The 23,909-nt window shown below is 43.7% G+C and overlaps 1 protein-coding gene across 1 annotated transcript in view; it reads right to left on the bottom strand.

Moving 5' to 3' along the window:
* LOC126249149 (ankyrin-3-like) overlaps positions 1–23,909 on the bottom strand; it is a 602,141-nt gene that overhangs the window by 300,644 nt on the left and 277,588 nt on the right. Inside the window, exons 4-5 of the mRNA XM_049950803.1 lie at positions 22,529–22,661; positions 393–556 (exon numbers count right to left, since the gene is read on the bottom strand). Coding sequence (XP_049806760.1) covers positions 393–556; positions 22,529–22,661 — 297 coding nt within the window. The remainder of the gene's footprint in view (positions 1–392; positions 557–22,528; positions 22,662–23,909) is intronic.

Raw genomic sequence — 23,909 nt, 5'->3', positions numbered from 1 at the left:
GTGTGTTTCGACTGTGAGCCTCAAACGTTTTTCAAGTAAAATCAATTGTTCACAATCACATTTATGGACTTGTAATAATATCGTGAGCGTCCGTTACTGTCGATTGGCACTGTTGTTATTAGCAGTGGGTGCTTCAGTGTGTTAGTGCATAACTTGACCCCTCCGACATCCCTGAAGGATTTGCTTCAGGAGGGAATCCGTACAACACTACTGGTATATGTGGATTAATTGATGAACCAGCAGAGTTTTCAATCTGACAATTTCTAATTTTCGATATCATTACAACTACAGCTATAATTCGTTTCTGTGTGATATTTATGAATAACTTCACACCACGAATTGTTCATAGCCAGTTTCTAACAATGCAAAGCATTATGGAATTACGATATTACCTCTGTCGCCAAACTCTGGTTGGCGCCATTAGCGAGCAGATACCGGACGACGTTGTCGTGATTTTCTTGAGCTGCCATGTAGAGCGGAGTGAATCCATTCTGCGACTGCACATTGACTGCAGCACCATTTGTTACAAGCAGTTTTACAACTTCCTCTTGACCAGCTGGAATCAGTAATTTTTCAGGATTAAATTTGTGTGGGTCAACAGTTTTGTAAACATTACTGGATTCTACATTGAGCAGAAAACGGTCATATTATTTAATCATATGGGTTAACAGTGCAATACCATATACAATTAGAAACGTGGCACTAAGTACACATCTTTAACATCTCGAAATCCTTGTCAGATTTTTAGTGTTAATAATTAAGGTTATATGTTGAAGTCGAGAGATATGCATTCATAAACGAGAATACAATTTTTTCAGAAATTGGTGTATACTTAGTTTCTGAACCAGAACACTCACGAAATCGATTGTCAGTGGTGTCATTTTTTTTTGTGGCGACTGTCTGCTCCCAATACAGCTAGTTTTCCTAACTTAAGTAATACGGATGGATGACTTTGCTTAGGTGGGACGACTTCCTCATAAAGCAACACACGGCACTCGCCAGTCTGCTGCAACGTCTAGTGGCCCGCTAACAACGCCGCTCATTCGTCGGCGGCGCGCTCGCTGCAGTATAACAATCCTTACAGTAGTCTTTGACAGTAGCCTTCATACGTTGCTGTTGTGGTCTTGAGTCCAAAGACTGGTTTGCTGCAGCTCTCCATGCTACTTTATCTTGTGCAAGCCTCTTCATCTCCGGGTAACTATTCAATCTAAATTTCTGAATCTGCTTACTGTATTCATCTCTTGGTTTTCTTCTACGATTATTTCCCCCCCCCCCCCCCCCTCATGCTTCCCTCCGGTGCCAAATTGGTGATCCCTTGATGTCATACCAACCGATACCTTCTTCTAGTCAGGCTGTGCCACAAATTTGCTTGCTTCCGATTCTATTCAGTACCTCTTCATTAGTTACCCATGTAATCTTCGGCATTATTCTGTACCCTCAGATTTCAAAAGCTTCTAGTCTCTTGTTTAAACTATTTATCATCCATGTTTCACTTCCATACATGGAATACACCCCATAAAAATACTTCCAGAAAAGACTTCCTGACACTTAGATGTATATGCTTGATATTAACAAATTTCTCTTCTTCAGAAACGCATTTCTCGCCATTACCGGTCTAAATTTTATATCCTGTCTACTTCTGCCGTCATCAGTTATTTTGCTGCCCAAATAGCAGCCGGCCGCGGTGGCCGTGCGGTTCTAGGCGCTCCAGTCCGGAGCCGCGCTGCTGCTACGGTCGCAGGTTCGAATCCTGCCTCGGGCATGGATGTGTGTGATGTCCTTAGGTTAGTTAGGTTTAATTAGTTCTAAGTCCTAGGGGACTGATGACCACAGCAGTTGAGTCCCATAGTGCTCAGAGCCATTTGAACCCAAATAGCAAAATTCATCAACTACTTTAAGTGACACGTTTCCTAATCTGATTCCTCAGAATCACCTGATTTAATTCGACTACATTTCTTTAGTCTTGTTTTGCTTTTGTTGCTGTTCATCTTATATCCTCCTTTCAAGAGCCTGTCCATTCTGTTCAACTCCTCTTCCAAGTCCTTTGATGTCTCAGAGAATTACTAAGTCATCGGTAAACCTGAAAGTTTTTATTTCTTCTCACTGGATTTTAATTCTACTCAATTTTTTTTTCCTTTACTGCTTGCTCGCTTTACAGACTGAATAATAACGGCGATAGGCTACAACCCTGTCTCACTCTCTTCTCAATCACTGCTTCCCTTTCATGCCCTTCAACTCTTATAACTGCCGTCTGGTTAAAGTACAAGCTGTATATAGCCTTTCGCTCCATGTATTTTACCCCTGCTACCCTCAGAATTTCAAAGAGAGTATTTCAGTCAACATTGTCAAAAGCTTTCCCTAAGTCTACAAATACTATAAACGTAGGTTTGCCTTTCGTTAACCTAACTTCTATGACACGTCATAAGGTCAGTAATGCCTCACGTGTTCCTACATCCTATGCTGCCTCACTATTTCATCTCTCAAAGCTACCCATTCTTCTTCTACTACATTCCTTTCCCCTGATATTGTCAATCGTTCCCTAACGCTCCCTGTGAAACACTGAACAATCACTGGCTTTTTCAGTTCATCCAGGTCCTACCTCTTTAATTTCTTAACTTTTTGCAATTTCATCAGTTTCAATCTACCGTTCACAACCAATAAATTGTGACCAGAATGAGATTTTCACTCTTCAGCGGAGTGTGTGCTGATATGAAACTTGCTGGCAGATTAAAACTGTGTGCCGGACCGAGACTCGGACTCGGGACCTTTGCCTTTCGCGGGCAAACCGAGCGAGGTGGCGCAGTGGCTAGCACACTGGACTCCCATTCGGGATGACGACGTTCAATCCCGCGTCCGGCCGTCCTGATTTAGGTTTTCCGTGATTTCCCTAAATTACTCCAGGCAAATGCCGGGATGGTTCCTTAGAAAGGGCACAGCCGACATCCTTCCCCATCCTTCCCTAATCCGATGACCTCGTTGTTTGGTCTCTTCCCCCAAAACAATCCAATCCTTTCGCGGGCAAGTGCTCTACCATCTGAGCTACCCAAGCACGACTCACGCCCCGTCCTCACAGCTTTACTTCTGGTTCGCAGGAGAGCTTCTGTAAGTTTGGAAGGCATGAGACGAGGTACTGGCAGAAGTAAAGCTGTGAGGACGGTGCGTGAGTCGTGCTTGGGTAGCTCAGATCACGCCGGCACGGTAGCTCAGTGTGTTCGGTCAGAGGGTTAGCTGCTCTCTGTAAAAAAAAACTGAGTTAATCGATCAACAACAAACTTAAATGGATGTCTTACGACGTCCGCCCCGAGCAGATACAACGAACGAAAAAAAAAAAAGAAAAAAATGGTAGAGCACTTAACCGCGAAAGGCAAAGGTCCCGAGTTCGATTCTCGATCCGGCACACAGTTTTAATCTGCCAGGAAGTTTCATATCAGCGTACACTCCGCTGCAGAGTGAAAATCTCATTCTGAAAAACAAAATATATTTAAACTTTTTTCCGGTTTCTTTAACGAATATTACTTCACAGTGTTCAACGATCTCTAATCTTTTTTAGCTCTTCGCTACTGCTCTCCAGTGTGACTGTTTCCCCACACTACAAAAATGTGATCTATGTTACTGTATTTCAAACCATATTGGTACGCCCCAATCAAACGTGCGCGTGAAAATCTGGTGCAAAATAATAATTTTCACAAACTACCTTATTTTTATGTGAAGCACTGTTACTTCGCCTTTCCCCTATCCTGTTCCAGGTGGTGGCAAGAACGTCTATTGAGACTCCGTACCTGATCGTTTCTCTCCAGTTTTACCTTCGTGCCTTTTTCGCGTACGAAGTATATGTTAATTTTCTCTTCTAGGATACTTGCTCTTACAATAAATCACACCGTCATACACAACGTCTCGCTTGTAACGCCTGCCAATGGGGTTGGAGGAGCACCTAATTGGCCCGTGATGAAGCACGCAGGTTTTTTCTGAGATTCCACAATTAAGTACACTACTGGCCATTAAAACTGCTACACCAAAAGGAATGCAGATGATAAACGGGTATTCATTCGACAAATATATTATACTAGAACTGACGTGTGATTACATTTTCGCGCAATTTGGGTGCATAGATCCTGAGAAATCAGTACCCACAACAACCACCTCTGGCCGTAATAATGGCCTTGATACGCCTGGGCATTGAGTCAAACAGAGCTTGGATGGCGTGTACGGGTACAGCTGCCCATGCAGCTTCAACACGATATCACAGTTCATCAAGAGTAGTGACTGGCGTATTGTGACGAGCCAGTTGCTCGGCCGCCATTGACCAGACGTTTTCAATTGGTGAGAGATCTGGAGAGTGTGCTGGCTAGGGCAGCAGCCGAACATTTTCTGTATCCAGAAAGGCCCGTACAGGACCTGCAACATGCGATCGTGCATTATCCTGCTGAAATGTAGGATTTTGCAGGGATCGAATGAAGGGTAGAGCCACGGGTTGTAACACATCTGAAACGAAACGTCCACTGTTCAAAGTGCCGTCAATGCGAACAAGAGGTGACCGAGACGTGTAACCAATGGCACCTCATACCATCACGCCTTGTGATGCGCCAGTATGGCAATGGTGAATACACGCTTCCAATGTGCGTTCGCCGCGATGTCGCCAAACACGGATGCAACCATCATAGTGCTGCAAACAGAACCTGGATTCATCCGAAAAATTTATCATTTGCCATTCGTGCACCCAGGTTCGTCGTTGAGTACACCATCGCAGGCGCTCCTGTCTGTGATGCAGCGTCAAGGGTAACCGCAGCCATGGTCTCCGAGCTGATAGTCCATGCTGCTGCAAACGTCGTCGAACTGTTCGTGCAGATGGTTGTTGTCTTGAAAACGTCCCCATCTGTTGACTCAGGAATCGAGACGTTGCTGCACGAACCGTTACAGCCATGCGGATAAGATGCCTGTCATCTCGACTGCTAGTGATACGAGGCCGTTGTGATCCAGCATGGCGTTCCGTATTACCCTCCTGAACATACCGATTCCATATTCTGCTAACAGTCATTAGATCTCTATAGTATAAACCGCAATCGCGATAGGCTACAATCCGACCTTTATAAAGTCGGAAACATGATGGTACGCATTTCTCCGCCTTACACGAGGCATCACAACAACGTTACACCAGGCAACGCCGGTCAACTGCTGTTTGTGTATGAGTAATCGGTTGGAAACTTGCCTCATGTCAGCACGTTGTAGGTGTCGCCACCGACGCCAACCTTGTGTGAATGCTCTGAAAAGCGAATCATTTGCATATCACAGCATCTTCTTCGTGTCGGATAAATTTCGCGTCTGTAGCACGTCATCTTCGTGGTGTAGCAACTTTAATGGCCAGTAGTGTATATGAAGACAAGTCGTCCACCTGCTCCCATGCGAGCCCCGCCGCAGCCGCAACTACGTCCGTTGACGCGAGATTGCCTGTAAATACTGTGTACTAGTCAGTCTCTCACTAATCACCGAAGCATTTAGTATGCACCACTAGTCAGGAGAATTTTGACCTTGCCTGTATAACTTCTTTTCATTCGGATTGCTCCCTAGACTGTTTGTATACGCTTAAGACGACTTTGCTACGCTCTGGACTTGTTTATGGTTATCCTTTCCCTTCGTGAACTCCGCCTTCATCGAGATCAGGCCGCCGGTCCTTGTGGCCGTGCGGTTCTAGGCGCTTCAGTCTGGAACCGCGAGGCCGCTACGGTCGCAGGTTCGAATCCTGCCTCGGGCATGGATGTGTGTGATGTCCTTAGGTTAGTTAGGTTTAAGTAGTTCTAAGTTCTAGGGGACTGATGACCACAGATGTTAAGTCCCATAGTGCTCAGAGTCATTTGAACCATTTTTGACATCAGGCCGTAGTCTGCATCGGCCAGGCCGCATCCGGACAGTGTCAAAGGCAGCATGAATACGCTGCTCCAGTTTCCAGATTTGGAATGGGCTCTGCATGCACGATACTTTTGTAATGGCCCCATAACCAGAAATCGCACGGGTTTGAATGGTTCAAATAGCTGTGAGCACTATGGGACTTAACTGCTGTGCACGGGTTGGAATCTGGTGAACAAGCAGCCAGGTCCACCTCATCAGATCCATCGACCAGGAAAGACACGATAGAGCTGCATCCGGACGGCAACGGTGAAGTGGGCTAGAGCACCATTATGTAGCAGCCACATAACCCCTCGAATCATCAATGGCGCTTCTTCCAGCAGGGGAGGCAAAGCCACCCGCAAGAAATGCCGACAGTTCCGGCCTGTTAGGCGACACGGAAGTAAGGTTGGTCGCAAAATTCGGTCCCCAATCATCCCGGCTCACACATTCCGGCTGCACTGATGCTGATGATTCGCTGTCATGGAGGTTCTGCATACTATCCCACAGATGACTTATGAAAGTTGAAGATACTCCACGTAAAGGTGGCCTCATGTGTGAACAGGATGGGTGATACAAATCCCAGAGTCGTGGTTTCCTGGTGAAGAAATCCGTGATAAAACTGCTCCCGATGTGGAAAGTCTGTCGCTAGTAAGCCTTGCGCACGCTATAAGTGACAAGGGTAGTTGTCATGGAGAATGTTCCAAACGGTCGTATGGCTTACCCTGTACTGGCGGGCCAACTGCCTGGCACTGACACGGCGGTCGCCTTCCATAGTGTTAATAACATTTTCTTCCAAGCCTGGTGTCCGAACGTTTCGGGCACGTCCATCATGATTTTCTGCTTCCTGAAACGACCCTGTCCCAGACAAATGGCGAAACACTGTTGCAAACATTGAATGCTGTGGCTATTGTCGGCGGGGATAGGCCTCCTTACACAACCTTGCTGCCCGCCGCCCGTTGCCATTTGCCATTCCATAAATGAACACCATACCGGCAAGCTCTCGATTCGAATTCAGAACCATTGTGTATAACACTGTACCACAGCCACTACAACGTGAGTCAGCAAGAGAATTGAATCGGACACAAGGTTACCAAATACTGTGGGAGGAACAGTACCACCCTCTAGGAGAAAACCATGCATGCTTTAACTGTGGCTGCATTGTGCAGTCTCTGCAACAAAGTGTGATTGAATAAATGGCCTCTAGCATGGAAACCATGCATTTCCGGACAAACGTACATCAGGTCTTTCTTGACCCGTATTCTCTCATCAATCAATCCCTAGATTTTGTACACGGCGGAAAAAATTACCCTGTATAATTGTATGACACATAATTCAACAAATATGTAGTGATAGACAGTGAGATGCGTGAAAAACTAGCTTTTGATTAAAAGCGGAGCGCAAGTTACCTAAACTATTCTCATCCAGTGTTTGGTAATTAGAGCACTTAGCGATTTCCAACACACTTTAAACATAATTTCAAACCTTTTCTAAACTTTACATCGCTTACATGCTTAAAGCCAAATATTAAACACAGTAACTCATCTGTAAAGTAATCACAAGTTTTAAGCTGTTTTATATTAGCGAGTTCGATTATTTAAGGAAATGGGGGTTCACTGGTATACTCTGGACCACGATGAACACATACAACATTCAACAACAATTTCTGTTATTTTATGATCCCCTCAAGGTTTTTACCGCCGGTGGGTCGTTAACTGACATTTCATTATAACAAATCATACCAAGAGTGACGTGTTTGTGATGAATCTACGATGCGCCGTTGCCTTTAAACAGCATACTGTCATAACACTTGTGCTATAAAACAAAAAGAACAAAATGCGACGAAATCCAATATGGCATCTCCCATATTGTTCATACGTCGAGTGCTATAGGCTGTGGTGGGCTCATCGAGTGACATTTTTACGCCACTTCACGGTAAGCTTCTAGTGATACTAGCTTCTCCCAATAGGCGGGGGACAGTTATTGTTGCCCTCAATAATACAGCGTATGACATAATTAAATCGCTGAAGACTAAGGACTCTCATGGATATGATGGAGTGCCTTGAAGAATATTAAAGTACTGTGATGCACATGTTAGCTCTGTACTTAGCCATATTAATAAGTTTTCCTTTAAGAATGGTCAGTTTCCTGAACGATGGAAGTACTCCGTAGTGAAGATGCTTCATAAAAAGGGAAAAAGGGCTAATGTAGACAATTTTAGACCTATTTCTATGCCATCAGTGTTTGATAAAGTTACTGAAAAGGCTGCGTATGTAAGGATAATCAATAAAATGTTCAAATGTGTTTGAAATGTTATGGGACTTAACTGCTAAGGTCGTCAGTCCTTAAGCTTACACACTACTTAACCTAAATTATCCTAAGAACAAACACACACACCCATGTCCGAGGGAGGAATCGAACCTCCACCGGGACCAGCCGCACAGTCCATGACTGCAGCGCCTCAGACCGCTCGGCTAAGGATAATCGATCATTTTATATCACATAATTTGCTATCAAATGTACAATTCGGCTGCAGAAGTGGTTTAACAACTGAATATGCTATATTCTCTTTTCTCTGTGAGGTACTGGATGGATTAAACAAAAGTTTTCGGAAGCTAGGCATATTTTTTGATTTAACTAAGGCGTTTGATTGTGTTGATCACAAAACATTGCTTCAGATGTTGGGCCACTATAGAATACGGGGAGTAGCTCACAACTAGTCCACCTCTTACTTTAACAACAAATGGGAAAAGGTCATTGTTCACAACGTTGATAATGGCTGTGATGTAGGGTCTGAGTGGGGCACTGTCAAATGGGGGGTGCCTCAGGGATCAGTGTTGGGGCCACTCCTGTTCCATATTTATATAAATGATATGCCACTAATATTACAGATAATTGTAAAATTTTTCTGTTTGCCGATGACACTAGCTTCGTAGTGAACGATATTGTGTGAGACATTGGCTGTGTTTAAATAGTGCAGTTCATGACATAAGTTCATGGCTTGTAGAAAATAAACTAATGCTAAATTACAGTAAGACACAGTTTCTAACACACAGTTCAACAAAACCCGACGTTTTAATTTCATAGAATGGGCACATGATTAGTGAAATGGAACAGTTAAAATTTCTAGGTGTTCAGATACATAATAAACTGTAGTGGAAAGCCCACGTTCAGGATCTTGTTCAAAGACTCCCATTTTCACTATTCGAACGTTAACTGAAGTAAATGATCGTTCGACACGAAAATTAGTCTACTTTGCTTATTTTCATTCGCTTATGTCGTATGGCATTATATTTTGGGGTAATTCTTCCCATTCTCGAAGGATATTTTTGGCTCAGAAATGGGCAGATCGCGCAATAAATGGTGTAAGTTCACGAACCTCTTGTCGACCCCTGTTCACAAGTCTGGGTATACTGACACTGGCCTCTCAATATATACAGGATGAGTCCTAAATATTGCCAACAAGAATAACTCAGAGTATGATAGGAGCTGAAAAGTTCGTGGGACAAAAGTTGCATGGGACAACTGGGACAATAAAATGACGTCGGTTTTTTGTTGCTAGGTGGGATCGCTTCATGATGACGATAAATAATAATAATAATAACGTCGTGCGGCGTGGGCCTCCAGTCGGGTATACCGTTCGCCTGGTGCAAGTCTTTCCAGATGACCCTGATTTGTCATACTATGGAATGACGTGTACACTGTGGTAGTCGTCGCTCAAGATGTCAAAGACAGCGCTAAGTGAAACCTAATGTGCAAAGAGGAGGACTTTGTTCCAATGTGTCACAGATGTCCTTTTCTCAGGGGGGGGGGGGAGGAGAAGGATCCGTGATTTTTGCTACTCTTGGACCTTGAAAGACACAGTACAGAGTCCACAAGTAATTATTTTTAAAATTAATCTTCTTTACACCTACTGATTTGTAAACATATTTAAGGTTTGATCATACTGGTATTAAACATCGGTCTCTTGACATCATAGTCCTGAATTCAAATATAAAATCATAATATGTTTCTTCATGCTTTCTCAGAAGTGTAGACAAGATTTGTATAGGTGAACATTATCTCAATTGCCTCACTAAAGGAATTTCATATGATTTTGTATACGATGTATTATATTTCAGGCTAAAATGTATAAAAAGAAATGAATTTATTTCAATCGATATGTATTAACGCTGTATGTTCAATTAAAATTACTCTTCTTTTGGAAACATTTGAAATTACGAAATAACTGGGATACTTAAAATTCATATTATTAATTCCACAATATACTGCTAATTATTAAGTTTATTTCTGGATTCATTTACAAAATAATGATATAGCTTGGTGAAGGTTCTTCTTTTGTCAAGAAATTTGTAAACTCTTGTTTTGTGAACTCTCTGGAATATGTTTAGTACCACAGAATGAGTTAGAAGTGGTGGCCATGCCTCTGATGGAATCGGATGTGTTTTTGTGTTTGGCAATAACAATGTAAATTTCTGTTTTATGTAAATGGATATTGTAAAGACAATGTGACATAGAAGAATGGGATAAAATAAAAAAGTCATAGAAACAGAAATAACACAATAGACTTACTTAATATTTATAGCATCATCTGAAACCTACAAAGTTAAGAAATTTCAGCCTCAAGGATCTACCCCTAGACGTGACAAACTGCAGCCAACCACGAGAAAATGAAGATAAGTAAAAAAGTTATTTGTATATCTTACGCCTCTCGGAGCTTTTGAAAAGAATTAATCTTTAAAAAGGGACTGAAAATAGACTGGTGGTGTGCGGGAGTGTACGATTACACCATCTAGTAACCTTGAGACAGAGTTCTCAGCAGATGGTTGGTTACAGTTTCTGGGTTAAACTGAACCAGAAATTGTGAAATGGAATGCGGTTTTCGGAAGGTAAAAATGTACAAGAGTACGATGAAAAGTTTCCGTCCAGGTAGCGAACACCTCTCTTTCTACGAGAAAAATGAACTAATTTTTCGGTGTCAACGTACTTTTCCGTTGATTAAATCCCACCTTTGAAGAATAAATCTTGAAAGTCAGCAAAATATCCACTTACAGCCGCCATAATCTCTTCGTTCGAATTAAAAGTTTTCCAAACACTAATGTCGTCAGTTGCGAGATAAGGCGAAAGTTAGAAAAATTCAAATGGCTCTGAGCACTATGGGACTTAACTTCTGAGGTCATCAGTCCCCCAGAACTTAGAACTACTTAAACCTAACCAACCTAACTAACCTAAGGACATCACACACACCCATGCCCGAGGCAGGATGCGAACCTGTGACCGTAGCGGTCGCGCGGTTCCAGACTGTAGCGCCTAGAACCGCTCGGCCACACCGGCCGGCGGGAAGTTAGAGATTGCATCTAGTGAACAGGGTCTCTACTCCACAATTCGAGCCAAGCGTGAATCCTTGGAAAAAACTAGGAAATTTGTGGTAAGTTCCTATGGGACCGAACTGCCGAGGTCATCGGTCAATAGGCTTACACACTACTTTAACTAACTTACGCTAAGGACGTGCCTGAGGGAGGACACCAACCTCCGACGGGATGAGCCGCGCGAACCGTGACAAGGGGCCCTAGACCGCGAGGCACGTGAATCCTTAGCTCAGTTCTTCGGTGAGAGGTGGTGGGGGAACGAAGGGGAGGCGGCCGCAGTTTCCGCTCCCCCTCACATATAAGCTGTTATCATCCTCAATTTTAAAGTGCCAGGGTCGCCTAAAACTTAACCCTCTACCCGCAAGATGAATTGGGAGGACGTTAACAACACGGACGGGTGAAATCCCACTCGGGTAGTACGTACTACGGAGCGGGCGACCCCTCGAATACAGTGAGTGTGACGGGCTAGAAGGATACACTAGTTGGGGATAAGATCTCACCAACACTGCGGTTGCGCACTAACGTAAACAGGGCGGGCAGGTGGTTTCCTACCTCACCTTGTGGGCAGTGGATTAATAATAACAATAATTACGAGAAATGTTTTGATACGATAATAAAAAATTATTTACATTAGTGCTTAGAAAATGCAAGAAATTGCAACTCAGAGGACTATATACAATACTGGCCATTAAAATTGCTACACTAAGAAGAAATGCAGATGATAAACGGGTATTCATTCGACAAATATATTATACTAGAACTGACGTGTGATTACATTTTCACGCAATTTGGGTGCATAGATCCTGAGAAATCAGTACCCAGAACAACCACCTCTGGCCGTAATAATGGCCTTGATACGCCTGGGCATTGAGTCAAGCAGAGCTTAGATGGCGTGTACAGGTACAGCTGCCCATGCAGCTTCAACACGATACCACAGTTCATCAAGAGTAGTGACTGGCGTATTGTGACGAGCCAGTTGCTCGGCCACCATTGACCACACGTTTTCAATTGGTGAGAGATCTGGAGAATGTGATGGTCAGGGCAGCAGTCGAACATTTTCTGTATCCAGAAAGGTCCGTACAGGACCTGCAACATACGGTTGTGCATTATCCTGCTGAAATGTAGGGTTTCGCAGGGATCGAATGAAGGATAGAGCCACGGGTCGTAACACATCTGAAATGTAACGTCCACTGTTCAAAGTGCCGTCAATGCGAACAAGAGCTGACCGAGACGTGTAACCAATGGCACCCCATACCATCACGCCGGGTGATACGCCAGTATGACGAATACACGCTTCCAATGTGCGTTCACTGCGATGTCGCCAAACACGGATGCGAACATCATGATGCTGTAAACAGAACCTGGATTCATCCGAAAAAATGACGTTTTGCCATTCGTGCACCCAGGTTCGTCATTGAGTACACCAACGCAGGCGCACCTGTCTGTGATGCAGCGTCAAGGGTAACCACAGCCATGGTCTCCGACCTGATAGTCCATGCTGCTGCAAACGTCATCGAACTGTTGGTGCAGATGGTTGTTGTCTTGCAAACGTCTCCATCTGTTGACTCGAGGATCGAGACGTGGCTGCACGATCCGTTACAGCCATGCGGATAAGACGCCTGTCATCTCGACTGCTAGTGATGCGAGACCGTTGGGATCCAGCACGGCGTTCCGTATTACCCTCCTGAACCCACCGATTCCATATTCTGCTAAAAGTCATTGGATCTCGACCAACGCGAGCAGCAATGTCGCGATACGATAAACCGCAATCGCGATACGCTACAATCCGACCTTTATCAAAGTCGGAAACGTGATGGTACGCATTTCTCCTCCTTACACGAGGCATCACAACAACGTTACACCAGGCAACGCCGGTCAACTGCTGTTTGTGTATGAGATATCGGTTGGAAACTTTTCTGATGTCAGCACGTTGTAGGCGTCGCCACCGGCGCCAACCTTGTGGGAATGCCCTGAAAAGCTAATCATTTGCATATCACAGCATCTTCTTCCTGTCGGTTAAATTTCGCGTCTTCATGGTATAGCAATTTTCATGGCCAGTAGTGTGTAATAGTTTGCGCTTGGCGAGCGAGAGGATATGAAAATCTCGAGTGTAGTGTCTGGGGTTCAGATATAACACTGCGGTTTGTATAAAACGACATTGGTAGAGGCAGCTGAGTCAGCCTGTATATTAGTTCCCTAATTTTATCAGCCACTTTCAGGGGCTGAAGTAGCATGATACTTAATTGACAAGGAATTCTTAAGGAAAAAAGAAAAAAAAACCGCAAGATTCAGACAACATTCCAAGCGCGAAAAATATATATAATGATGGATAACAATGAGAATTCGTGTGTGTGTGTGTGTGTGTGTGTGTGTGTGTGTGTGTGTGTGTGTGTGTGTGTGCACGCGCGCGCGCCTCAATTGCGTGGTTATGATCGTTGTTTCGCTTTAAATCACACTGGATGGATTCCTTTTGTATTTGACAGCCGCAGCTGATTCCAGTGACTGAAACCGAGAGGTTAGCACACTGGATTCGCATATAGGAGGACGATGGTGCAAATCCCCGTCCGACCATCTTGATTTAGGGTTTCCATGATTTCCCTAAATGGCCCCAAGCAAATGCCGGGATCGTTCCTTTCAAAGGGCATGAGCGGTTTCCTTCTCCATCCGTGAAACTTCCCGAGTTTGTGCTCCATCTCTAATGACCTCGATGTCGACGCGACGTTACGCAGTACTGTTCTTTCCTTCCTTCTTCCAGTGACGGAAGGAAGGAACGAAGAAAGGCTTAACGTCCCGGCGACCACCAGATCATTAGTGATGGAGCACGAGCTGCAATTGGAGACAGATGGAGGAAATCGGCTGCATCCTTTTCAAAGCAACCATCCTTGCACTTTACTCGAGTAGTTTAAGCAAAAATGGAGGACTTGCTTCTCCGTCGTCGCTACTGCGAGTCCAGTACCTTACCAATGCGGCCACTAGCTGTGTACAGTCACTAAAAGGAGATGGTTTAGCCGAACAAGATTAAGTCTTCCGTCTACTTACGCGCATTGGCTTACAGTTAGTTATTTTTAGGCTCATATTCTATTTTGTACCACGCAATGATAATACGCAAGTCTTCCTGAAATGTGTTGTAATTTTCTAACGATTGGACCTCCCTGTACATTAATTTGTCAATAGCGAGAGAGCTACTGCCGTTAACTACCGTGCCATTAATTCATATAGTGAATATTCAGTCCTATTATACTTCGCGAGGCATGACTAACGTTTCTTTTGGAATACGGTGATTGTCCTCATTGACAATGAGAGGTAATGCGTTCTTTTTACAAGCGAGCTCTCATTACATTGGAAAACCCGCAGCGATATTCTATAATTACACGTTTCCTTTACCAGGCGAAAGTGTTGAGCTGTACGGTAAGTTATCCGGAATTCGAGAAAAAACCTCACCAAGCTAGATTCTGTTTTCTATAGGACTATGACTCTCGTGGGGAACGAACATGTTCCATAATTATTACACCAAATCGATATCAGTGTTTTACGTATATAATTTTGAACATATGTATTTCTAACCATACTTACCAATTGTAGAAAGCTAATTTAATAGAGGGAAATGCAATGGTGAAACGCTGGACAGGTATTCAGTAGCAGCTTGACCAAATCCACACAAATGAAGACTTTATGTCAAGTCCAATATCAAACAACTTTTCTGTCAACAAGGTGTTAATCCTTAAAACTAACGACAATTGCAAAACAGTGTTACGGGAGCAAACTTCGATACAGTATTTTACAGGTTAATTATGAGACAGAGTTAGGAACCTTAAATTGCAAGACATTTCCAGGGGCGCATGTAAACACTGACCATAATTAATTTATTATGTTATTAACTGAAGATTAAAGTGGAAGTAATTGCAATAAACTTAGAAATGTAAGGAGAACATACAATAAAAGTCTATCTGCACACATTGTGATCAGCAACTAAGCTGTGTGCACTGTACGTCTGTCTGTAGTGATAGTCCTTCATGAGTTACACAGGAAGTGTTTTAATGACTAACGTTTTTGCATAACTAAGTACTGTTCATTCCACGCTCCTTCAATTTTCGGGCGTATAAAAATTTCCTCTTTCAATGGTACCCTAAATTTTCTGGAGAAGTTTCAAGGATCACATTCTCCATTTCTTTTTCACAACTTCCAAAGCTGAGCGTTAAATAAAGAAAAAAGAGCGATTCTGTGCTACTTTCTTCTCTGCCGAATCACTAGAATGCTACATACAGTCAATTTTGAAGATACGTCATAAAATTACACTACTGTTTCTTGTAAATAGTAAATTCAAACACTGCTGCACACCAGGTCACCACAACATTTTGAAACGTATAAATGGCAATCCTCCCACCCTAAAGAATGCCCGAAGAATGCACTGGGTTAGTTAACCGACAGATAAGGCGATATTAAGATAGCCTGTCACGGATAAACTAATAGGTGGTAACCACTCTTCGCTGTGGCTGGAGGAACATTTACGTTAATACACCGTACCGTGCGGTTTTGAAATTCAGAGTAGAAGGAGAATATTCAGAAAGGCAGACTTTATTATCGATAATGAAAGTGATACAGACGGAAGGAATAACTAAATCGAAAGAGTGCTTGAAGTGGAGGTACAAATATGCTGGCAACAAAAGGAGGGCACGGGCTCCTCGAAGAACGCGTTATAGAACAAAACGGCCATATTAATTGCGCGTGACATTAAAATAAAAAGCATGGACGACAGAGAGGAAGAAATTAGACTGTGTTACTTGAGTAATAGCATACTGACAGGATTGACGATATAGTAAATTCAGTTTGGATGAGATAATGTGTTACAAGAAACCTACAGTCTAACAAGGGGACCCTCCATACTGTAAATCACGGATTTTGATGTGCTTCAAATATGTTTTAGAGGCACTTACCCTGAGTACTTCAAAATCAATTTTCTCAAAAATCAAGGCCCGTCGCTAAAAACACCGGATAGCCAGTTAATCAGGGTAAGTGCCTCTACAATATATTTGAAAATCCGTGATTTACAGTATGGAGGGTCCCCTTGTGTCTTGTGCACAATCCGAACTTCCGGTGCTTAACAGTGAATTATCTCTTATGTCTATTAAGAAAATTAGTCTTACAAATTCATTTCCGAGTGCTGGAGGAGGTTTCCTACATTCCAGAAACGACTGACATCCTATGGGGAGAGGGCATGAGACGTACTAGCCTTGCGACTGCAATCACTGGGCAGAGCCTCTGAAATAATTATTCCCGTTGGAGATCAAACGAAACTACATTTACCAAACCGTGCACTACTGGCCATTAAAATTGCTACATCACGAAGATGGCGTGCTACAGACGCGAAATTTAACCGACAGGAAGAAGATGCAGTGATATGCAAATGATTAACTTTACAGAGCATTCACACAAGGTTGGCGCTGGTCGCGACACCTACAACGTGCTGACATGAGGAAAGTTTCCAATAGATTTCTCATACACAAACAGCAGTTGACCGGCGTTGCCTGGTGAAACGTTGTTGCGATGCCTCGTGTATGGAGGAGAAATGCGTACCATCACGTTTCCGACTTTGATAAAGGTCTGATTGTAGCCTGTCACGATTGCGGTTTATCGTATCGCGACATTGCTGCTCGCGTTGGTCGAGATCCAATGACTGTTAGTAGAATATGGAATCGTTGGGTTCAGGAGGGTAACACGGAACGCCGTGCTGGATCCACGGCCTCGTATCACTAGCAGTCGAGATTACAGGCATCTTATCCGCATGGCTGTAACGGATAGTGCAGCCACGTCTCGATACCTGAGTCAACAGATGGGGACGTTTGCAAGACAACAACCATCTGCACCAACAGTTCGATGACGTTTGCAGCAGCATGGACTATCAGCTCGGAGACCATGGCTGCAGTTACCCTCGACGCTTCATCACAGACAGGATCGCCTCCGATGGTGCACTCAACGACAAACCTGGGTGCACGAATGGCAAAACGTCACTTTTTCGGATGAATCCAGCTTCTGTTTACAGCATCATGATGTTCGCATCCGTGTTTGGCGACATCGCAGTGAACGCACATTGGAAGCGTGTATTCGTCATACTGGCGTATCACCCGGCGTGATGGTATGGGGTGCCATTGGTTACACGTCTCGGTCAGCTCTTGTTCGCATTGACGGCACTTTGAACAGTGGACGTTACATTTCAGATGTGTTACGACCGGTGGCTCTACCCTTCATTCGATCCCTGCGAAACCCTACATTTCAGCAGGATAATGCACGACTGCATGTTGCAGGTCCTGTACGGGCCTTTCTGGATACAGAAAATGTTCGACTGCTGCCCTGGCCAGCACATTCTCCAGATCTCTCACGAATTGAAAACGTCTGGTCAATGGTGGCCGAGCAACTAGCTCGTCACAATACGCCAGTCACTACTCTTGATGAACTGTGGTATCGTGTTGAAGCTGCATGGGCAGCTGTACCTGTACACGCCATCCAAGCTGTGTTTGACTCCATGCCCAGGCGTATCAAGGCCGTTATTACGGCCAGAGGTGGTTGTTCTGGGCACTGATTTCTCAGGATGTATGCACCCAAATTGCGCGATAATGTAATCACATGTTAATTCTAGTCTAACATATTTGTCCAATGAATACCCGTTTATCATCTGCATTTCTTCTTGGTGTAGCAATTTTAATGTGCAGTAGTGTATTATCGCGAGTAGTAGCGAGCGAACAGTTGTCGAGGGGAGTCGGGAGTGGTCGGACGCAGCGTGCGGTGGAGAAAAGCCGCGTGACATGAGAGGGCAGGCTACGGTCATCGTTCTAGTAGCGCCGGAGGAGTCTTGGGTATTAATTGAGGATTTTTTGGTAATTTGCCTTTTTGCCGCACGTAGTCTTGGATTTCTTGCGCACAGGAGGGATTTTGTCACATTTGTGTAAACATACATTGAGAGTAATAATTGAATCTTTGTTGTGGACAGAAACGTGTTTATTGAGAATAGACATTGTGGAATAATTAAAGCTCTGTGTAAAGTTTGTCAGTGTTTGAAGAATATATTGCAAATATAATAGACTTCATTCGTTTCTTTCATTTTTTTTTACACCGTTTATGGCTAGTTGACCAAACCCGTCCTGATTATTCAATTTCTATTTATAAAAAATATGGCAGTAGTTGTTGCAATTAGTCCATGCATTGCACTTTGCATGCATCGCAATATTGCTCTTGAAATATTTTAACATGTTGCTGATCACGCAGCTGCGGCGGCAAAACGAGGTAAATAGTTTGTTGCGTACAGGAGCATTGCAGAACAGTTATAGGAGACGTTAGAGATTTTTTTTAACTCGCAGTCAGATAACAGAGAACTGATTTTTTTATAATTCGTACGAGCAATAATAAACTTCTGGTCCTTTTCTTTTTGTTTTCTACTCAATCAGAATTCCATTATTGCGAGAGACGCAACGTCACACACACATGTTTCCGTAAGTATTTTAAAACAATTACGGCCCTTTTCAGTATAACATTGAGAAATGTTCGTTTTTCAAGCCGGTTCAATAATACTTTGTAACTACGATACTTCTGCGTTACCCTTTCGCTTCTCCTATGCATTCCATGAGTTACTACTTGACTAGTCTCAAAAACACACTCCGTAAAGCATAATTTTCGTAACAGAGAGCTGTGTAACGTTTTAAAAACTGTTAGGTCTGGATACAGGACAGAACGGTTGCTCTCTGACGAACAGCAGTCTTTTTTACTACTTGGTCTATTAATGCAACACTGGATTGAGAACTACACACAAGTTTACCAAATTCGCCAATAAATCCTGTATGGAAACGGTTGGTCTGTTGTAAAATTCGAAGGATTGCTTCACATGTGCAGGTTCAATGCTTAAAAGCTATGATGCAAAACTAAACATTACCCATTTAGATCCGTTGTTTAGTTTTCCGGTTCAAATGGCTCTGAGCACTATGGGACTTAACATCTCTGGTCATCAGTCCCCTAGAACTTAGAACTACTTAAACCTAACTAACCTAAGGGCATCACCCAACACCCAGTCATCACGAGGCAAATAGTTTTCCGGAACTTTTGCAAATTTAATAAGTCCAAGATTTGGTGAACAGATGGTGGAGATATCACTTTTCCCCCAGAAAACGGCCTTCGGCCTGATATAGCATAACGTGGTGTATATTATGTAAACACGGCAGATGACCATTTCCTTTCCGAAACTTTTGAATTCTCTGAAACTCGCTCAAGTTTTATTTTATTTCTCCCCTCTTCTATAACAGCTCTGAAAATGTTTAGAGGCTGCACAGTGTCAACGAGTGCAAGTTGTCACGTTCGTCTCTGACAACAGTCACAGATCTACTACGAGTGTATGGAGCATGCGACAAGCGAGATTAGAAATTAACGTCCCAGCGATGGCCACGTCTTTAGAGACGCAGCAAATCCTCGGAAAGGGCAAATAGGCAGAGGAAATCGGCCGTGCCCTTTCTACAGAATTCGCCTTATCAGTGTAGTGAACTTACACGAAATCTGTAATTGATTGCACGTTTATTCATTACTGAACACCTGCGACAGTAAGCACGAGCGCGACCCTGAACGTTAGTACCAGTTTAGGATTTATTTTTTACGCGCCAAGAGTAAATTTCCTAGTAAAGTGGTGTAAAAGCAGCCACTAAGGCTGCTGGCAACAGTAGCGGTAACACATTTCCTGAGTGGGTCGAGATAAAAAACTCAAATCATTCCGTATGAAAACAGCAGTTTTCTCAAGTTAAATGAAACTGAGCAGATAGTAAAATAATCGGTACCTCCAAATCATTACTGTGAGCGAGTGAACTAGGCGATAGGGATTTGAGTTTTTTTTCCTTTTGCGGAATGATTGACTCTAGAATTGTGTCATTTCAGACGAACCAGTCATAACTTCGTTTATTATCGAAGTAATAGGACCATTAACTGTAGTGGGAGGACCGCATTTCACTAGGTCAGTAGGAATGCCTATGACGCGTGATTCCCTACCGTTAACACTCTTCGCTTTATTAGTCCGATGGCCGAGGCCAAAGCAATCCAACTTCAGGTCGATATAAAAAGATAAAAGCAACAAACGGGGTGTTACAGCAGCTTCTCCTGAACGTGAGTCGAGTGGACTAACCACTGGGTCATTTGGTTCTGTTATTCTATCCCGTGTCGCAACAGCATACAGACCAGATACAAAAACTTGTTCTGCTAAACATAATGCTGATAGAAAAATAAAATTTACCGATAGCGCTGGAGGAGTTGGAGAGCACTGATAAAGACTGTGGCCTCTGAAAGTTATTACAAAACGTACTGGTCTATCGAGAGGACGCAGGGTCCTCGGAACTGCACTACTGGCCATTAAAATTGCTACCCAACCAAGATGACGTGCTACAGACGCGAAATTTAACCGACAGGAAGAAGATGCTGTGATATGCTAATGATTAGCTTTTCAGAGCATTCATACAAGGTTGGCGCCGGTGGCGAAGCCTACAACGTGCTAACATGAGGAAAGTTTCCAACCGATTTCTCATACACAAACAGCAGTTGACCGGCGTTGCCTGGTGAAACGTTGTTGTGATGCCTCGTGTAAGGAAGAGCAATGCGTACCATCACGTTTCCGACTTTGATAAAGGTCGGATTGTAGCCTATCGCGATTGCGGTTTATCGTATCGCGACATTGCTGCTCGCGTTGGTCGAGATCCAATGACTGTTAGCAGAATATGGAATCGGTGGGTTCAGGAGGGTAATACGGAACGCCGTGCTGGATCCCAACGGCCTCTTATCACTAGCAGTCGAGATGACAGGCATCTTATCCGCATGGCTGTAACGGATCGTGCAGCCACGTCTCCATCCCGGAGTCAACAGATGGGGACGTTTGCAAGACAACAGCCATCTGCACGAACAGTTCGACGACGTTTGCAGCAGCATGGACTATCAGCTCGGAGACCATGGCTGCGGTTACCCTTGATGCTGCATCACAGACAGGAGCGCCTGCGATTGTGTACTCAACGACGAACCTGGGTGCACGAATGGCAAAACGTCATTTTTTCGGATGAATCCAGATTCTGTTTACAGCATCATGATGTTCGCATCCGTGTTTGGCGACATCGCAGTGAACGCACATTCGAAGCGTGTATTCGTCATCGCCATACTGGCGTATCACCCGGCGTGATGGTATGGGGTGCCATTGCTTACGCGTCTCGGTCACCTCTTGTTCGCATTGACGGCACTTTGAATAGTGGACGTTACATTTCAGATGTGTTACGAGACGTGCCTCTACCCTTCATTCGATCCCTGCGGAACCCTACATTTCAGCAGGATAATGCACGACCGCATGTTGCAGGTCCTGTACGGGCCTTTCTGGATACAGAAAATGTTCGACTGCTGCCCTGGCCAGCACATTCTCCAGATCTCTCACCAATTGAAAACGTGTGGTCAATGGTGGTCGAGCAACTGGCTCGCCACAATACGCAAATCACTACTCTTGATGTACTGTGGTATCGTGTTGAAGCTGCATGGGCAGCTGTTCCCGTACAAGCCATTCAAGCTCTGTTTGACAATGCCCAGGCGTATGAAGGCCGTTATTATGGCCAGAGGTGGTTGTTGTGGGTACTGATTTCTGAGGATCTATGCACCCAAATTGCGTGAAAATGTAACCAAATGTCATTTCTAGTATAATATATTTGTCCAATGAATACTCGTTTATTATCTGCATTTCTTCTTGGAGTAGCAATTTTAATGTCTAGTAGTGTACAAATGCAGAATGCCACGGCAGAGTCGATAGTGTAAACTTCTTATAAATCGAGTTGATGCCTAAAAGGGATGTCAGCTGTGACAAGAGCACAATATGAGAACTGACATGTGATGTCGTCCGAAAGTTTTACTATTCCCTACTTCACGACGCACAGACCTGTAGCGGGTAGCAAGGAAAGCGTACAATGGAGACTGCGGTATGTATTGGAGCGTGGTTTTCAGCAAGGCCTTTGATCACTTTGATACACTGATGACCACCTGCTGCAATATAGCATGGATTCCAGAAGTCCTGTGTAGCTTTCCGGAGGTACGCTAGAGGCAGAGGCTCACTAAATACGTATTGTCTTTTCGGATACACTAGGGACTTGAAGTCAAAACTAACGTGAGACGTGTTCGTTACTTCGTGAAATAAGCCAGTGGTGTCTGACGTGTAGCAAAGACGAGATAATATGACTTGAGCACGTTACCGTCTACCTGAGAGCTTTACAATAGGAGAGCTTTTTACTTACCAAGTGAAGCAATGTGCAGCGCAGTATTGCCCTTCTTGGTTGCGGCGTCAACTGAAGCACCTCGTTTCAGAAGTTCAGTGACGACAGCGACGTGTCCGTCTTTGGAGGCCAAGTGTAGGGCGTTGAGACCGTTCTGAAACAAATCATTACGATTATTGATTCTTTGTGTTATTAAGTACGAAGCTACTGAGATGCAATTTTTATATGAAGCACAATTTAAGTTAGCTGAGACACTATCCGGTTCATACCACAGGAGATGAAAAATTTAGTTAATGCTATTTTCCATTTCTGGTTTACACCCAAAAAAATTTTTATTTCTCAGTGTTTATTATCTCAACCCTTTCACTGCGCATTTAGTCTGAGCAGGTGGCTTGCATGTGCGGCTCGTGGTCGTGCGGTAGCGTTCTCGCTTCCCACGCCCGGGTTCCCGGGTTCGATTCCCGGCGGGGTCAGGGATTTTCTCTGCCTCGTGATAACTGGGTGTTGTGTGATGTCCTTAGGTTAGTTAGGTTTAAGTAGTTGTAAGTTCTAGGGGACTGATGACCATAGATGTTAAGTCCCATAGTGCTCAGAGCCATTTGAACCATTTGAACATCCAGAAACGCTATCACACAACACAAAAACCTTTACGCCAAATTTATGGCATCTGAATGGAATGCACTGCCTGAAAAAGACATGAACTTTTTAAAGGACTCAACTTTCGTCAGTGCGCAAAGTTTCAAAGGGATGGAAGGCATCTGGATACGCTTTTCTCAAATGATCCACAATTCTTCTAATTTTCCAGTTTTGTCATCTCCAGGGTCTTCATTGTATCAAAAAGTGTAACATTCTTAGTAACAGAAGGTACATTTCCCTTGGCATGATTTGCACAAACACTGGGGTAGACATTAACGGATCGTTTATCCAGTAACTGTTTTCATTGTTTCTCACTTGAGCAATCAGAAAATTAACGACAAGGAAACAGTAAATTTCATCAGTGTTTGTGGTTTACAACGTCCCAGTCTTGATTTTCACTGGCGTCGTTTTACAAAGGTGCTCGTAATATAAATTACATTGCTCAGCTATGCAGTTCACGATTTCTTGGTTAAGAAAACTTGGAAGCAGGCATGTACAGTAGATGAACCATCTAAATTGATGCTTTTGCGACCGGAATGACTTGTTATCGAAATTAAACACTTTGGGATCCAAATCAGAGTTTTTGTGTCTTTCAGCAGATTGTTCAGGCATATGTCCAGGCTCTTCTTCGGAATCGCAGGAAGAAGCGATGGTAACAAAAAATCGATCTGCATTTACTGGTTCAATGTATGCTGGTTCGCTCATATTTTAAAAAACTGTTGTGACGGATTCACCTACAGGCTCATCGGCATCGCTATTTGTCCAA

Source organism: Schistocerca nitens, chromosome 3 (assembly GCF_023898315.1).
Source record: "Schistocerca nitens isolate TAMUIC-IGC-003100 chromosome 3, iqSchNite1.1, whole genome shotgun sequence".
In the NCBI taxonomy this organism is placed as follows: domain Eukaryota; kingdom Metazoa; phylum Arthropoda; class Insecta; order Orthoptera; family Acrididae; genus Schistocerca; species Schistocerca nitens.
The sequence above is the reverse complement of the archived record's forward strand: the minus strand, read 5'-3'. Positions and strand labels throughout refer to the sequence as shown.